Source organism: Coregonus clupeaformis, chromosome 16 (genome assembly GCF_020615455.1).
Source record: "Coregonus clupeaformis isolate EN_2021a chromosome 16, ASM2061545v1, whole genome shotgun sequence".
NCBI lineage: Eukaryota > Metazoa > Chordata > Actinopteri > Salmoniformes > Salmonidae > Coregonus > Coregonus clupeaformis.
In genome coordinates, this window is record NC_059207.1 from 52453893 (window position 1) to 52471632 (window position 17740).

Here is a 17740-nt window from a genome sequence, read left to right on the forward strand (position 1 = left end):
TACATCTATAAACTGTTTATACCTGTGATAGGAGTTAAGTGTAATATAATGATAGTGATTTGATATACAAATGACAAACATTCACAAAAGTAAAAAAATATTAAGAAGCAATTAATAAACCATCAATAGAATTATTGATAATATTCAAAACTGGGTCACTGTTTTAATTTCTACAGAGGAATGGTTTGGTTCGAGCCCTTTTTTTATATAAAAGAAAAGGGAAAGGCTGAAATCATGCAAACAAGCGTCCAAATGTTGAAAAGTCAGAGTTTAACACACTTTGCAGAAGTCTTTCTCATATACCAGGGTTCCCCAACTGGATGGCCGCGGGTGATTTTATTTAACCCCCAAGTTCTGACACAAAAGACTAAAAACACCAGCAAATCAGCTCTGTGATTTACATTTTTCGAATATATTCCAAAGTATTCCCACGCATAATAGATAGATATGTGATCGTATACAAATGTAAGCAATATTATATCTGTTTGGGCTTCTTGCGGTCTACAAATCATTTGTAATTATGTTCCGGCCCCCTGACCATCCGCTCAAGAAAAATAATCGGCCCGCGGCTGAATCTAGTTGATGATCCCAGTCATATACAGTGGAGCTGATGATTATCATACACGTTTCTTCTTTTAATCTGATTGAAATTGCTTTGCTTATTTCAACTCAAATCATTAGGTCCATAATAATACAGCAATAAACCAGTGTGATTTGATAAGATTTGCATCAACATGTCTGATGGCTTGGTCTCCAAGTTAATCCATTCCTAATGCTCTAATTTCAGGCTCAAACCTCTTTGGGGTTTGTCGTGCTTTTCCTCACCTGTTAGAAGTGTATCGTTATGACACTATGTACATCCAAAATTGCATGAAAATGAAAGTTTTACTACGCAATGTAAGTCCTAACAAAATAATCACAATAACAATGTAAAAAAAATGCAGCACATCGTTTCAAATCATGATGTAGTTTGCCCTTGAATCTTAAAATTAATGTCACCATTAAACAGATATAGGAAAGCTTACAATTGTGCCTGTGACAAATTTATACCAGATATAACTGATATGTTGAGATTAAGGACAAACCAGATATGACTGATTTCCAGCCTGGATCTAAAAGAAATGCTTGCCCTGAAATACAGTAGTTTCTTAATAAATGCCATGAAAAAACATCTTCCTTTTCTGGACAAAATGTCTATTTTAATCTGCCAACTATCAGTTTTACATTGAATAACAAGAATCTGAAGATTTAGTCTTTTGTTTTTTACAAGAAATTAATATTCAAATAGTCTCCATTCTTATATTTAGGAGCATCAGATTGAACTGAAACAATTAAATAATCATTATTAAAAGTGCCCGAAGCATGACATGAGAGCAATAGAAGCAATAGAAATTAGAAATATAATTTAGTTTTCACAATTCATACTGTGGATAGTTTATTTTTGTGGTGGAAACACAGTCCCCTCCTAAATCATGCTTCATGGTGCAATTTAAGAGAAATTGTGCATTCTCAGTAGAGGCATGTTCTACCCTCTCTGTTCCCCCCAACAGTCCTTTCCCTTTGGTATTAGGATACAAAGAATAAGACAACTGAGATATAGAGCTACATATAGTGGACATTTTTGGTATTTTTTGCTGTCCCAGTTTCAGGTCTTCTTTGAGAACCATAACTCCCCAGTCATAAATAAATAATTGTTTCTCCCCCTTTCAACAACTCCACCTCCCCCAAACATCCCCTCCCCCATCCTCCCCTTCCTGGTCCCTTTTCTGTGCCAAGATCAATATCTCTTAACATCTTACTTATTTTATTACTGCTTTTGGTTTTCTGGGGCTGATTGAGAGTTTCTCAGAGGAAATCTTTGGTTTTGTTTAAGTGTCCGTGACATTTAATCATGATTTTCCTTGCAGTTTAATTCCGGCCAGTCAATCAGCTAATCCACCTCGATTGATTCGCTGCTCTCGCCGCTGATGGGCTTGCACTCGTTGGGCATCCGCTGGTGTCTGCTGAGCTGGGTGGCCTGCGTGAAGCTCCTGTCGCACCGCTCACACCTGAACACACAACACAAAACGACTCAGAGAGGCCAGCCGTACATGCCACCTCATCACTCGGCACCCTAATGGCAACTGACACTCCAAAGTGGCTGGGAATCTGACTGGGCCAGAGGGCTGTAATTGGAGCCTAGTCCTCTGGCCTTGATGCCGATGATGGGCGAAGGCCCCAATGCCTCCCAACATTGGGCCCTGTCAATAATCTCAGAGGAGGGGGTCCACCTCGAGGGGCCTGTCTAGATAAGGCGCGCATCATTGTCACTTCCAGTAGATAGAGAACAAAAAGAGATTTTCGGTAGGCCGGCTATCAAAGAGAGCCTCTCCTGAAGTATTGTGTTTAGCAGCTCAGAAAGAATGGACCGTGTGCAATGTAGAGGGCTGGGTGCTGCTAATGCACTTGGCTAGGGGGCTTGGTGTCTAGAGCAGTAATTCTGTAAGGACAGCTTCTTATAGCATTTTGTTCTACTAACTGTATCTAATCATTAGTTACATCATAGCAATTTGTGAGAATCACCCCTTTCAGTAAACTAGATCCTTCTACTATCAAGTCTTCCAGATTATGTGACAAGGATGCACCAGTTTGTCAATCTGCTAACAGTAAAAAGCGGTAGATATACGGTAGTGTCCTCTTAGGCACAAAGCAAATTTAGTAAAACTAAGGTAAAAGTAGAGCCAGTGAAAGGGCCAAAGTTGCAGACCGCACGGAATTCGTTTAGTGACGTTTTGCTGTAGAAAAGACGTGCGCATTCCTGACAAACAGAAAATGCCAGCTTTAATCTATCAAGCATATCAGCTCAATGAAAATAACTCAGCCCCTATTGATTAGCTAAAGATTACTGTGGTGTCTTCATTAACGTCTTTGTGCGCCTCTTCCTCTCTGGAGCATTTGAAGTGCTGATGACACATTTGTATATCACTGATTGCTTATTAGAAAGCTGATTCGTTACTTGATTGGTCGGCCACCTTTTCACACCACCGTCCCTGGCTACATGGTGACAATCTGGTGGGAATTATTATCTATATTGATGAGAGGACAGTAGCCGCTGTAAATTCAATTTCATCCCAGTTTCAAGCTAGCGAAAGACTATGGATCCATGCACTGATATACAGGTAACTGCCAAAAATAAAGGAAACACTTGAGGGATAGAAAGTCGATTGAAAGCACGTGCTTCCACACAGGTGTGGTTCCTGAGTTAATTAAGCAATTAACATCCCATCATGCTTAGGGTCATGTATAAAAATTCCCAGTTGCCCATTATTTTGGCTACCATGGCTAGAAGAAGAGATCTCATTGACTTTGAAAGAGGGGTCTCAAAGGAGCATAGGGTGTTTAAAGGGTATGTGTGTCTCAGTTACCAGATCTCAACCCAATTGAACACTTATGGGAGATTCTGGAGTGGCGCCTGAGACCGCGTTTTCCACCACCATCAACAAAACACCAAATGATGGAATTTCTTGTAGAAGAATGGTGTTGCATCCCTCCAATAGGGTTCCAGACATTTGTAGAATCTATGCAAAGGCACATTGAACACTATGTTGGTGTTTCCTTTATTTTGGCAGTTACCTGTATCTATAAAATGAACATTCAATATAGTTGGATAAGCTCATATAATGTCAATACTGCTGTCCTGGCAATCATGTAAATGTTGATACTTATATCAAGCAGTCCTACTGTACTTACTAGTAGAAACGGTTCTTGCTTTGTTATTGTGTAAGAGCGGAATACAGTATGAAATCATAACATACTTATCTCACTTAATTTAATAGAGTTAATTGCACAGTAATAAGGCATTTACAATGTCTTATTATAGGACCGGGTAATATAATATGTGACTGTATTAAAGCCAATGTTGGCTTTACGGTGACCGTTCCAATAGCATTTGTTTATGCTTTAGAGTCAACAAGGTCACATGTATTTAACATCCATTAGATTAACAGAAATCTATTAGCCGGTGTGAGCCTTTAACTTGCTCAATTATTTACATAAATCTAGTGTGCGTCTCCAACAGCATCAATAAGACAGGCAGAGATATGGGGAGGCATCTGGCATGCCAGAGCCCAGCTAACACAGAACATTGTTCGTAACTTTCCCTAAAGGTTCTCCTTTGGTTATTTGAAAAAATAACCTTACAACGTCCAGGAAACGTTCCCCTCCCTTCCCAAAAATAAATAAAAAGTTCCCGGGACGTTCTGGGAACCAAAATGTGTTAACTGGGAATGCTTTCGCTAAGAGGCCTATGACAGAACAATACCTATGCTTTGTGATATATGTGCTGTAGCAGAGATGGACTCCACTTTCAAATACAGCCTTGCCACTGAGATACACTCAAAAAGAGGTGAGTAAATATTTCAAATGGCAGTGCAGTTGAAGTGTTTATTATTTTATTTTTTTACAATGTAGGCATTGTGAAACCTTTGGCGTCCTCTAATAAGTGTCTTCTGGCCCTGAGTGTGTGCTAACCCTAAGTGTTAGTGTGTGTCAGTATTCAACTATCACAGGCCTTTTCAGACACGGTGGGCAATGGTGGGGGCGACAATAGGAGTACAGACAGTGTATCGTAAACATTCATTGTGCTTTCTGTAATGGTGTCATTGGAGGAAGCAATGGTACTCACTGTTACTTACTTGAATGGCTTCTCCCCAGTGTGGGTCCGGATGTGGTTGTTGAGAGTGGTGGCTCCTGCAAACGCCCGACCACAATAGCCACACTTGAAGGGCCGGTCGCTGGAGTGAGTGACGACATGGTTGCGCAGCTCCGACGGCTGAGAGAAGGACTGGGAGCAGTGTCCACACTGGTAAGGTCTGCAGACACACACACACACAGAGGGTTAGAGAGGGACACCACGCTCCCGTTACCATGGCAGCATGACCCTCATCAACCATGTGGCCCCAGTCCATGACTCGGCCATCTATCAATGTGTGCACAACATACTGGAAACATAATGGCAACATTAGGTATAGTTGTGTTTCTCTGCTTCCTTCTGTCTGTGGTTCCTATCTGCATGTAGCGCTCTAATGATCTTTGCTAATTCTCACAGTGATCCCAATGAATAAGTGGGGCATGATGACAAATCACACATTTATTGACAGAGGCCACAAAGAAATGCTCTTAAAGGAGTAATTAGACTAATTGACTATTCAACTGTGCCATCAATCACATGATTCCTTCAGAAGACAAACCATCCAGGACAAAGTTATTACTCCCTTTAGCTAATGACAATGATTGCATCAATTAGATGGTGTGATTTTAGACGTGCTGTTAAACTCTAGGCTAACACAAGATGATACGTGTGCAGAAGTTGGGAACAATGTTGTCTATTTTGTTGTTAAATAGGCAATTTAAACAATGCATATTCTGTGAATCAGAAGCCATATCTAGTGGTATTATGCAGGGGAAAAAAGTAATACGAGCAAAAAAAGGAGAAAGAGGAGAAATTCTCACTTGCAGTTTTCCACATAAAGCTGCAATACCGTCGGGGTTCTATTCATTTATCAGTCCCATTCTATAAAGTATGCCTCAGTGACTTAGACCACAATTTATTTGGAGGTTTTTCTATGAGAAGGTGCATTGATTGTGAATACTTTAATGTGATTAATGTGTGGATATTATTTATTAGGGCCGCGCCGTGTGATTAATGTCAGGTTATTGTTTATTACAGCAGTGAGCCTGGGAGAGCCCCACAGATAAACACCTCCATCACAACACAGGGAGCCTCTGCAGGGCCATGCACGCATGCACATACGCACAATAACAAAGGAAAAAAATAATGTACACACAAATACTTATATGAAAGTAATTGTTCAGGTTTCCAATAGATTAACAGGTCACTGATTGCTTGATATTCAATGAATTGCTTATGTAAATAATAAATAATGTGTTTATAATGTGTCTATAATCTAAAGTCTATACAACAATTTGAGAGTATTTGGAATAATTTGGATCAAATGATTTACTTCTTGGGATCTGTTTTTGTTCCATCAATTTCTTAATGAGACATATCTATTATTTCCAAACAATACAGTACTATGTAAAGCTCTGTCTCTCAGCAACTAACAGTTATTCTCCTGTGAGATAACTTACATTTATAAGAAGAAACCCCAGTGAGGGGAAAAAAGTATTTTATCCCCTGCTGATTTTGTAAGTTTGCCCACTGACAAAGAAATGATCAGTCTATAATTTTAATGGTAGGTTTATTTGAACAGTGAGAGACAGAATAACAACAAAAAAATCCAGAAAAACGCATGTCAAAAATTTTATACAGTGATTTGCATTTTAATGAGGGAAATAAGTATTTGACCCCTCTGCAAAACATGACTTAGTACTTGGTGGCAAAACCCTTGTTGGCAATCAGACGTTTCTTGTAGTTGGCCACCAGGTTTGCACACATCTCAGGAGGGATTTTGTCCCACTCCTCTTTGCAGATCTTCTCCAAGTCATTAAGGTTTCGAGGCTGACGTTTGGCAACTCGAACCTTCAGCTCCCTCCACAGATTATCTATGGGATTAAGGTCTGGAGACTGGCTAGGCCACTCCAGGACCTGAATGTGCTTCTTCTTGAGCCACTCCTTTGTTGCCTTGGCCGTGTATTTTGGGTCATTGTCATGCTGGAATACCCATCCACGACCCATTTTCAATGCCCTGGCTGAGGGAAGGAGGTTCTCACCCAAGATTTGACGGTACATGAACCCGTCCATCGTCCCTTTGATGCAGTGAAGTTGTCCTGTCCCCTTAGCAGAAAAACACCCCCAAAGCATAATGTTTCCACCTCCATGTTTGACGGTGGGGATGGTGTTCTTGGGGTCATAGGCAGCATTCCTCCTCCTCCAAACATGGAGAGTTGAGTTGATGCCAAAGACCTCCATTTTGGTCTCATCTGACCACAACACTGTCACCCAGTTCTCTGAATCATTCAGATGTTCATTGGCAAACTTCAGATGGGCATGTATATGTGCTTTCTTGAGCAGGGGGACCTTGCGGGCGCTGCAGGATTTCAATCCTTCACGGCGTAGTGTGTTACCAATTGTTTTCTTGGTGACTATGGTCCCAGCTGCCTTGAGATCATTGACAAGATCCTCCCGTGTAGTTCTGGGCTGATTCCTCACCGTTCTCATGATCATTGCAACTCCACGAGGTGAGATCTTGCATGGAGCCCCAGGCCGAGGGAGATTGACAGGTCTTTTGTGTTTCTTCCATTTGCGAATAATCGCACCAACTTGTCACCTTCTCACCAAGCTGCTTGGCAATGGTCTTGTAGCCCATTCCAGACTTGTGTAGGTCTACAATCTTGTCCCTGACATTCTTGGAGAGGTCTTTGGTCTTGGCCATAGTGGAGAGTTTGGAATCTGATTGATTGATTGCTTCTGTGGACAGGTGTCTTTTATACAGGTAACAAACTGAGATTAGGAGCATTCCCTTTAAGAGTGTGCTCCTAATCTCAGCTCGTTACCTGTATAAAATACACCTGGGAGCCAGAAATCTTTCTGATTGAGAGGGGGTCAAATACTTACTTCCCTCATTAAAATGCAAATCAATTTATAACATTTTTGACATGCGTTTGTCTGGATTTTTTTGTTGTTATTCTGTCTCTCACTGTTCAAATAAACCTACCATTAAAATTATAGACTGATCATTTCTTTGTCAGTGGGCAAACGTACAAAATCAGCAGGGGATCAAATACTTTTTTCCCTCACTGTATGTATGTATATATACAGTGGGGAAAAAAAGTATTTAGTCAGCCACCAATTGTGCAAGTTCTCCCACTTAAAAAGATGAGAGAGGCCTGTAATTTTCATCATAGGTACACGTCAACTATGACAGACAAAATGAGAAAAAAAAATCCAGAAAATCACATTGTAGGATTTTTAATGAATTTATTTGCAAATTATGGTGGAAAATAAGTATTTGGTCAATAACAAAAGTTTCTCAATACTTTGTTATATACCCTTTGTTGGCAATGACACAGGTCAAACGTTTTCTGTAAGTCTTCACAAGGTTTTCACACACTGTTGCTGGTATTTTGGCCCATTCCTCCATGCAGATCTCCTCTAGAGCAGTGATGTTTTGGGGCTGTCGCTGGGCAACACAGACTTTCAACTCCCCTCCAAAGATTTTCTATGGGGTTGAGATCTGGAGACTGGCTAGGCCACTCCAGGACCTTGAAATGCTTCTTACGAAGCCACTCCTTCGTTGCCCGGGCAGTGTGTTTGGGATCATTGTCATGCTGAAAGACCCAGCCACGTTTCATCTTCAATGCCCTTGCTGATGGAAGGAGGTTTTCACTCAAAATGTCACGATACATGGCCCCATTCATTCTTTCCTTTACACGGATCAGTCGTCCTGGTCCCTTTGCAGAAAAACAGCCCCAAAGCATGATGTTTCCACCCCCATGCTTCACAGTAGGTATGGTGTTCTTTGGATGCAACTCAGCATTCTTTGTCCTCCAAACACGACGAGTTGAGTTTTTACCAAAAAGTTATATTTTGGTTTCATCTGACCATATGACATTCTCCCAATCCTCTTCTGGATCATCCAAATGCACTCTAGCAAACTTCAGACGGGCCTGGACATGTACTGGCTTAAGCAGGGGGACACGTCTTGCACTGCAGGATTTGAGTCCCTGGCGGCATAGTGTGTTACTGATGGTAGGCTTTGTTACTTTGGTCCCAGCTCTCTGCAGGTCATTCACTAGGTCCCCCCGTGTTGTTCTGGGATTTTTGCTCACCGTTCTTGTGATCATTTTGACCCCACAGGGTGAGATCTTGCGTGGAGCCCCAGATCGAGGGAGATTATCAGTGGTCTTGTATGTCTTCCATTTCCTAATAATTGCTCCCACAGTTGATTTCTTCAAACCAAGCTGCTTACCTATTGCAGATTCAGTCTTCCCAGCCTGGTGCAGGTCTACAATTTAGTTTCTGGTGTCCTTTGACAGCTCTTTGGTCTTGGCCATAGTGGAGTTTGGAGTGTGACTGTTTGAGGTTGTGGACAGGTGTATTTTATACTGATAACAAGTTCAAACAGGTGCCATTAATACAGGTAACAAGTGGAGGACAGAGGAGCCTCTTAAAGAAGAAGTTACAGGTCTGTGAGAGCCAGAAATCTTGCTTGTTTGTAGGTGACCAAATACTTATTTTCCACCATAATTTGCAAATAAATTCATAAAAAATCCTACAATGTGATTTTCTGGATTTTTTCCCTCAATTTGTCTGTCATAGTTGACGTGTACCTATGATGAAAATTACAGGCCTCTCTCATCTTTTTTAAGTGGGAGAACTTGCACAATTGGTGGCTGACTAAATACTTTTTTCCCCACTGTATATATATATATATATATATATATATATATATATATATATATATTCTTGGTTTTGAACACGTCAATACATAATCAATGGTTTAGAAAATCACTCCACAGAAAATATCTACACTACACACACAAGGTCTTAGTTTCCATGTATTGATCAATCTATTAAATTCTAGTGTTGAGATAATGCCCCTCGTCAACCAATCATGGTAATCAAATGAGCAGGGGAAAAAACAAAGATCTCACATAAAGGTTGTATTGTATTTTATTGCACCAGTTGAAAGCTTAAATCGGGTTTATGAGTGAAGGATAGGATTTAGATGATAAACTAAATTGGTGGATGAGGACAGCACTTTTTCATAGTCTAACCATTGTGTTGTGCCAACTGTTCCAAAATATGACCCAATGGAAAAAGTAGCATGATACTGTTTATATTGAAAATATTACTGTTCTGCAGAATTGCAATGAAGCAAGTGACTCGTATATCCCTTGTTATCAACAGACGGACAAACCGGCGCAAAGCTATAGGGAAGCAACATCTGCAGGGCTCTTCTGAGCTTAAAAGGTGTGGGGTGAAGTTGCCCCTAGATGCTGATCTTGGGTCAGTTTTGCATTTTCCCCACTAATGGTTAGGGAAGAGAAAACTGATCCTAGATCGGTACCTAGGGGATACTTCACCCCGGAGCCCTCTGAAAGTGGTGGTGGTGGGGACTGTTTGCCAAATTATATCTCTCAAAGACAGCAAGGACCAAGGCCCGTATTCACAAAGCGTCTCAGAGTAGATGTGTTGATCTAGGATCAGTTTTTCTATTTAGATCATAGTTAATATGGACAGGGGGACCTGATAACAGAGCAGCACTCCTACTCTGAGATGTTTTGTGAATACGGGCCCAGGTCTTCATCTGGTGGGATGAAACTAAGTTAATACAGTCTATTCAGAAAGTATTCAGACCCCTTTACTTTTTCTAAAAAAATTTAGGTTACAGCCTTATTCTAAAATGTATTAGTGTTTTTTTCCCTTATCAATCTACACACAATACCCCATAATGACTAAGCAAAAACAGTTTTTAGAAATGACAAATTTACATAAGTATTCAGACACTTTACTCAGTACATTGTTGAAGCACCTTTGGAAGCGATTACATCCTCGAGTCTTCTTGGGTATGACGCTACAAGCTTGGCACACCTGTATTTGGGGAGTTTCACCCATTCTTCTCTGCAGGTCCTCTCAAGCGCTGTCAGGTTGGATGGGGAGCGTTGCTGCACAGCTATTTTCAGGTCTCTCCAGAGATGTTCGATCGGGTTCAAGTCCGGGCTCTGGCTGGGCCACTCAAGGACATTCAGCGACTTCTCTCAAAGCCACTCCTGCGTTGTCTTGGCTGTGTGCTTAGGGTCGTTGTCCTGTTGGAAGGTGAACCTTCGCCCCCAGTCTGAGGTCCTGAGCGCTCTGGAGCAGGTTTTAATCAAATATCTCTCTGTACTTTGCTCTGTTCATCTTTGCCTCGATCCTGACTAGTCTCCCAGTCCCTGCCCCTTAAAAACATCCCCACAGCATGATGCTGCCAACACCATGCTTCACCGTAGGGATGGTGCCAGGTTTCCTCCAGACGTGATGCTTGGCATTCAGGCCAAAGAGTTCAATCTTGGTTTCATCAGACCAGATAATCTTGTTTCTCATGGTCTGAGAGTCTTTAGGTGCCTTTTGGCAAACTCCAAGCGGGCTGTCATGTGCCTTTTACTGAGGAGTGGCTTCCGTCTGGCCACTCTACCATAAAGGCCTGATTGATGGAGTGCTGCAGAGATGGTTGACCTTCTGGAAGGTCCTCCCATCTCCACAGAGGAATTCTAGAGGTCTGTCAGAGTGACCATCGGGTTCTCGGTCACCTCCCTGACCAAGGCCCTTCTCCCCCGATTGCTCAGTTTGGCCAGGGGCCAGCTCTAGGAAGAGACTTGGTGGTTCCAAACTTCTTCCATTTAAGAATGATGGAAGCCACTGTGTTCTTGGGGACATTCAATGCTGCAGATCTTTTTTTGCACCCTTCCCCAGATCTGTGCCTCGACACAATACGGTCTCTGAGCTCTACAGACAATTCCTTCGACCTCATGGCTTGGTTTTTGCTCTGACATGCGCTGTCAACTGTGGGACGTTATATAGACAGGTTTGTGCGTTTCCAAATCATGTCCAATCAATTAAATTTACCACAGGTGGACTCCAATCAAGTTGTGAAAACATCTCAAGTATGATCAATGGAAACTGGATGCACCTAAGCTCAATTTCGAGTCTCATAGCAAAGGGTCTGAATACTTATGTAAATAAGGTATATTTTTTATTTATAATCCATTTGCAAAAATTTCTAAAAATCTGTTTTTGCTTTGTCATTATGGGGTATTGTGTGTAGATTGCTGAGGATTATTATTTTTTAATCCATTTTAGAATAAGGCTGTAACGTAACATGTGGAAAAAGTCACACAAAAAAAGGGGTCTGAATACTTTTCCGAAGGCACTGTATATCCATTTTTGAGCTATCCCACACTCCAGGTCAGTAGGGGAGTCCGGGTTGATTGTCACACTTTTTACTTGTGTGTATTTCTCAGCACCAGTATATCTTACAGGACTCTTTGTTATCAGCCATCAAACACACTCTGTCCACACAGTATGGGGTTGGTTGTCACAATGTTTGCTAGCATCTTATTCCTTCTGTAACAGGAAAAAAAGCAAAATAGCATACAGAGTCTTAGAAATAGCCTTTCTTTGATAGAACGATGTTACTAACAAAATATGACATCGAGTACATTTCGTGAATGCGTGTTTGCACATGTGTGTGGTTGTGTGACAGAAAAAATGTGTGTGAAGCCCAAATCAAATGAAAAGCATATTTTTTATGCCCGTGAACGACTGTGTACACGCTGGAATTAGAATGCGCGGTAGTGAATGAGAAACAAACAGACTGGCCGGGTGCGTCAACGGCGCCATAGCGCGTCAAATTAAAAAGCAAGTCTATTTTTCTCATGTCTATGCGGCTACGCAAAGAAATGCTGATAAAATTAGCGGATAAATTGCCAGAAAATAGACCGTTTGTGAATTGTTACGTCTGGAATAGTGACATCTATAGTTAAAAAGTGTCAATAATACATATTTGAAAACAACAACATTATGCCTACCTGTGTTCATTTTGATAACAGTCATATAGCCTAGGCAGGCTACGGCTGGAAAACTTGAGGAAATCCGATTTCAAGAGAGAATACGGAAAGAACGAGACTAGCTAAATTCTTTATAAACTGCTCGGGTGTATTAGCTACAACTATGCTCACGTTCCTGAGCTAACGTAACTGTTTAGAACAGGCAGGTACAGTGGCTCCATAGGACATGCAGTATAAGGTGAGTCAAAAGGAAAACACAACCATAATTCACAAGGGCTACATAGCGAACATAACAAATACAACTGTTCATTATGGATTCTCCTGACAATTAAGTTGGCATACGCTACGCAGTGTATGTGAATTGACGCTCTCTACTCTCGCGTGCACATTTTGACACTGTTGACGGCGTCTCTCCATGTGATTTGGGCTTGAGAGGAAGGCAACGAAGGGAGCTCTTTATAGCACAAGCACAAAAGAGCTTGGGATTTTTTGTATACTGGCAGTGGCAATGTCCCTGAACAATATGGTTACAATGGGTAGGATTGTGAAATGGGCATTTCCATGTAAAAGGCCCCATGAGCACTAACACAGGAGCACATCAAATTTCGTGTCAAATGACAGCTAAGAGTCTAGGCTATATTTTTGAGAAATTAAGGCATATATACATTTTTCAACAATGTTTCCTCCTAATGAGGAATAAGCAAAGGCAATGATTTCTGGTCAAAACAGATGGAAAGGGGTCTTCGAAAACAGTACAGTATAGTTCAGTACAATAAAGTACAATAAAGTACAGTAGATTAGATTAGAGTTCAGTACAGTTTAGTACAGTATAGCACACTAGAGTACAGTATAATTTTCTGTACTGCCCTCTACTGCACTGTATTCTATTCCACTCTACTGTGCTCTACTGTGCTTTACTGTGCTGTAATGTGATGTCCAAACCTGTGAAACATAGACATCTATGATTAGTACAGATTTGGTCCAGACCAACCAAATAGGGTCTTGTTTGGGGGGCGGAGCTCATTAGAATAATAGGCAGTGTATAGAATAATACCCAAATATGCAAAGGAGGTTCTAAATGTTTCTACCTTGTGTACCTATTCAGGATACATCACCATGAATAGAATGACATTCGTAATTATGTATTTCTGTATAGTACAGATCAGGGACCCATGATGTCATTCTGTTACCATCATTCTGTTACAATGGAATTGCCTACAACCAACCCCAAACATTTTTATAATGGAGTTTATTGTGACAACCAACCCCACATTCCATGTGACAACCATCCCCGACCATGCTAATTAAGATGCTAGTTACCACATGGCTTAACCTAGGAACTCAGAAAAAGGTTGAAATATAGCTCTCCCTTTCCTCTTTTCAACAAACGTAATTGTTCATGGACACTCCCAAAATTCAAACATTTACAAAGAAAATACCAATATTTTATTTTTGCTTTCACCTATGAAAAACACAAATTCCCCTCACCTGAACGTCTTGTCATACTGACACGAATAAACCAGGTGGATGAGTTTTTTCAAAGAATTCACACGTTAACCTTAAAATTATTACACAGCGCCATTTAGATGAATAAGCACTGGGGAGTAATAAGCACTGTGACAACCAACCCCGGTCTCCCTTTAGGATCGACATTTACATAATGGGTACCTGGAGGAAAATGGGGGAGGGTCATGCTTTTTCAATTTCAGTCAAGGGGAGGGTTTAGTCTTTTATTTTATCATCTAGTCCAGGGGAGGGTCATGTAATTGATAAAATGTCTACATTTCTCAATGTTTTAGAATTAGTTGCATATTAGGCTATAAATCGATGTGTGCCCGATACCGCCCCTCATTTCTGATTCTCCTCTGGGTGCGCAATATCAAGTACGCCTATAGGCTATTTAGTGTGGTCTCAATGAAATGATCCATAGCATATAGGCTAGGAAGTGCAGACTAGCCTATAGCCTATGTTCTGTTCAGTTTGAGAAGGAGAGAGCGAAGATGAGGAGGACCGGAGGTCAACTTTGATAGCTTGCTACTACTATAATCTATTTGATTAGAAATGTTTGCCCATGATGTAGGCCTATTTATCTGAGTTATTGACCTCACAATAAGCCAGATTCGAGTAACTTACATTGTGGTGCTGAAACTTGAAGCAGCAGCCGCGGCACAATCAATCGGAAATGGACAGCTCATGGTGCTGAAAGTAGGCAAATTTGAGTAATCATAATTCATTTCAACCATCTTCATTTTAATTAGACTTTACTAACAACAAGAGGGCTTTGTGTTAGAGCCTATTTCTTCCTATTTAAGAAATAAGAGTTAGGCCTACCTGTTTGAAAGACAAAATTAGGCTATGGGCTGCTATATCCATAGATTTGTCGGTCAATTCCTCCACCCACCATTCATTCTTTAAATAGCCTACCTCTGTGTCAGTGAAGGGCTGTTAAGTTAAAACCAAGACTCAAATTGAGGGGGTATGAGAGGGTATGCCATAGGCCTACCTTTTATTAAATAAAATGGCAAAAAGCACAGGCCTACCCCTTGTTAGCTTAAGATTGAAGAAAATAAAACCGATCTGATTATATAAAGTTATCTATAACAGCGCTTTGGTCCGCAATGCTTCATGCTAGAAACAATCTGTAAAATACCCGTGAAAGACGTGACTCCGATGCATATGGGGATATCATTGTTTAATTTATTTGACATTCAGAGGCTGAGCTACAACCTCTGAACGAGACAATAAATTAATGTATTTATGTCACCAGAGATGTTTAAACCCAGACAGCTTTTAGGGAAACACTTGTGACCTTCTCTCGTTGGGTTAAGCCACAGAAGAGGAGTAGCCAGCAGTTAAAGCTTACATTTTTCTGCGTCGGTAGGCCTACTCTGTCTGGAGTGGAAAGGTAGGCCTAACTTTTGAAAGTACCATGCTCAGATTCTTAATGACATCTCAGATGTAATTATTTGTAAACAGGGACAGTTTCGTTGCAAACAAGTCACACTGATTTGGCACTGGAGAAATACAAGATAAACACATAGGCCTATCTCTGTCCATTCTTAGCCTGTAATTTCGGTAATTTGTGTGGTATTCAAAAATATTATGCAAATATGTGAAATAGAATTGCATGACCTGTTTATAAAAGGAAATGTTTTCTCGGACCTGCAAATACAATGATCGATTCATGTAATGCTTAAAGGAGATCTTTCCACCTTTACTCTTGTCCACGCTTGTCTGCTAACCCACAACCTTCTGGCCCGCAGCCCTGTGCGCTATCAAAATTCCTGCGTTGCCCTGTAATGCTTACAGGACGAAGAAGAGCTTTAAAACTGCATATCTAAGGCTCTGGTCTGTCTAAGAAGTGAGGGTAAACAGTAAACATATTCTCTGCTATCCACTTTGTTGTAATTATTATTTGGGGTATAGGGGAGGGGCACTTTTTTTTTTTTTCAAGCGTTCAGGGATGGTTTAGGTAAAATATATTTTGCTGAAGGGAGGGCCATTCATTTTAATTTTTGAGAGGTCCGATTTTTTCTGTGTAACCTGTATAAAGACGCTATTTAAAGTTATTTTGCTTTTGAGTAATTGTGTGACTATCCCTTGTTTTACAATTCAGGAGATGTTACATTTATGCATAAATAAATATAACATTATCTTACAATCTCCCAGCTAGTGGGGCTAAAGTTTGATAGACGTCTCAGCATGATCTAAATCTACAACTAAGGTGCTTCACAAATGGCACCCTATTCCCTATACAGTACAGTGCACTACTTTTGACCAGAGCTCAGAACGGTCCCATTTGGGCCGCATCCACTATCTACACTGCCCAACATACTGTATATATCAATGCTCTTGATTTTCCATAGCAATCCTTAGACCTCAAACCAGTAGCGCATTTTAGACTCAAGAGTTATCAACAAAATAACAGAATAATCCTCTGTATCAACAAAGTCAGCCATTTAGCAGACACTTCTCTCCAAAGTGACTTACAACAGTGAATTAATACATTTTTATATGGGTGGCTCAGCAGGAATCGAACCCACGATCTAGGCATTGCTAGCTCAATGCCCTACCAACTGAGCAACACAGAACCACACTAGAATATCAAGTTTTCATTGCTGATTAGAGTATTGAAACGTTATTTACTGAGGTAGAGGCCCTTCTGTGCTACAGACCACCACTTCTTTCCCATTTGAAACTCTCAGTAGGGCGATCCCTGGCCTTTTCGCCCTAAGAACAGAAAAAACAAAGCCTGAGCAGTAACCACCCTATCGTTCATTGGAAATGCAGAAGAACAAACATAAAATTAATGCTCATAGTTACTGCACACCTCATTTGGGTAAGTGAAAGACTGTCCTCAAATGCTTCATGTCTTAAAGTAATACTGTACAGTATTGTTCTGTTAGTAGATATTAAATATTAATAAATAGTATCGATACATACTGAAGGCTGAATACTAAGTGAAAGGATAAGTAGCAAAGTAAACGGAAACACATTATTCCTTGATCTACTATATTATCATAAAGATACTGTATTTCTCTAAAATTGACGGATACATTCCAAGTGACTGAAAAAAGACGAAAAACTTATCGGACACTCCTTTGTAGGATCTCAGCAAAACAGTCAGCAAAATAGATCAGCAAAATGATTTTTCTAGTGCTGATATACTACAGCAATTAATCTTTGCCCCAAATGTACATATAAACTAAACATCAATAAATATGTATAAGCCAAAACCCATAAACCACAGCCGAGAACATTTTAAACAGATGCATTGGGTAATTTACTAGGTGCAAAGGCTGTGCATCCAAATATCAACAGATCCAGATTCCCTTGTTCAGCTAAATTTTATCTGCACCCCAGGGTCATAAAGTTGAGTATTGACAAACGCTCATATTGACTTCAACTCCTGGGTATCCAGGCAACATTTTTCTTCTGTATGAATATTAGTTTATTGAATAAGTGGCATCTGTTTTCCTCCGCATCACAGTTAGGGTAGGTATTTCTTTGTGACAGCTGCAACTGATTTATAGGTTTGTATGCTCTGAAGAAAAATTGTGCTAAGCAAAAATGTCCAATACATCCCCCCCACTGTATTTAATTAAGTTGGGAGATGTTACACACTGGATTTGAACCCTGAAACCACTGTGACAGAGAAAGACCACATGTATAGGCATGCAAATTACTGATAGGGACAATGAATTGTTTCTGATACAGTACAGGGGAGACTCGGGGGTTGGTTGTCACAGTG

The 17740-nt window shown here is 40.6% G+C and overlaps 1 protein-coding gene across 4 annotated transcripts in view; it reads right to left on the reverse strand.

Moving 5' to 3' along the window:
* Positions 1 to 516: 516 nt before the first annotated feature.
* Positions 517 to 17740, reverse strand: part of prdm6 (PR domain containing 6) — a 53869-nt gene continuing 36645 nt past the window's right edge. For 2 of the 4 annotated variants that reach the window (XM_041900608.2, XM_041900609.2), the window contains exons 7-9: positions 16636 to 16719; positions 4674 to 4850; positions 517 to 2048 (exon numbers count right to left, since the gene is read on the reverse strand). In XM_041900608.2, coding sequence (XP_041756542.1) covers positions 1931 to 2048; positions 4674 to 4850; positions 16636 to 16719 — 379 coding nt within the window. In that variant the 3' untranslated portion in view covers positions 517 to 1930. Of the gene's footprint in view, positions 2049 to 4663; positions 4851 to 16635; positions 16720 to 17740 lie in introns of all 4 variants that reach the window. The other 2 variants (XM_041900611.1, XM_041900610.2) reach the window with 2 other exon arrangements.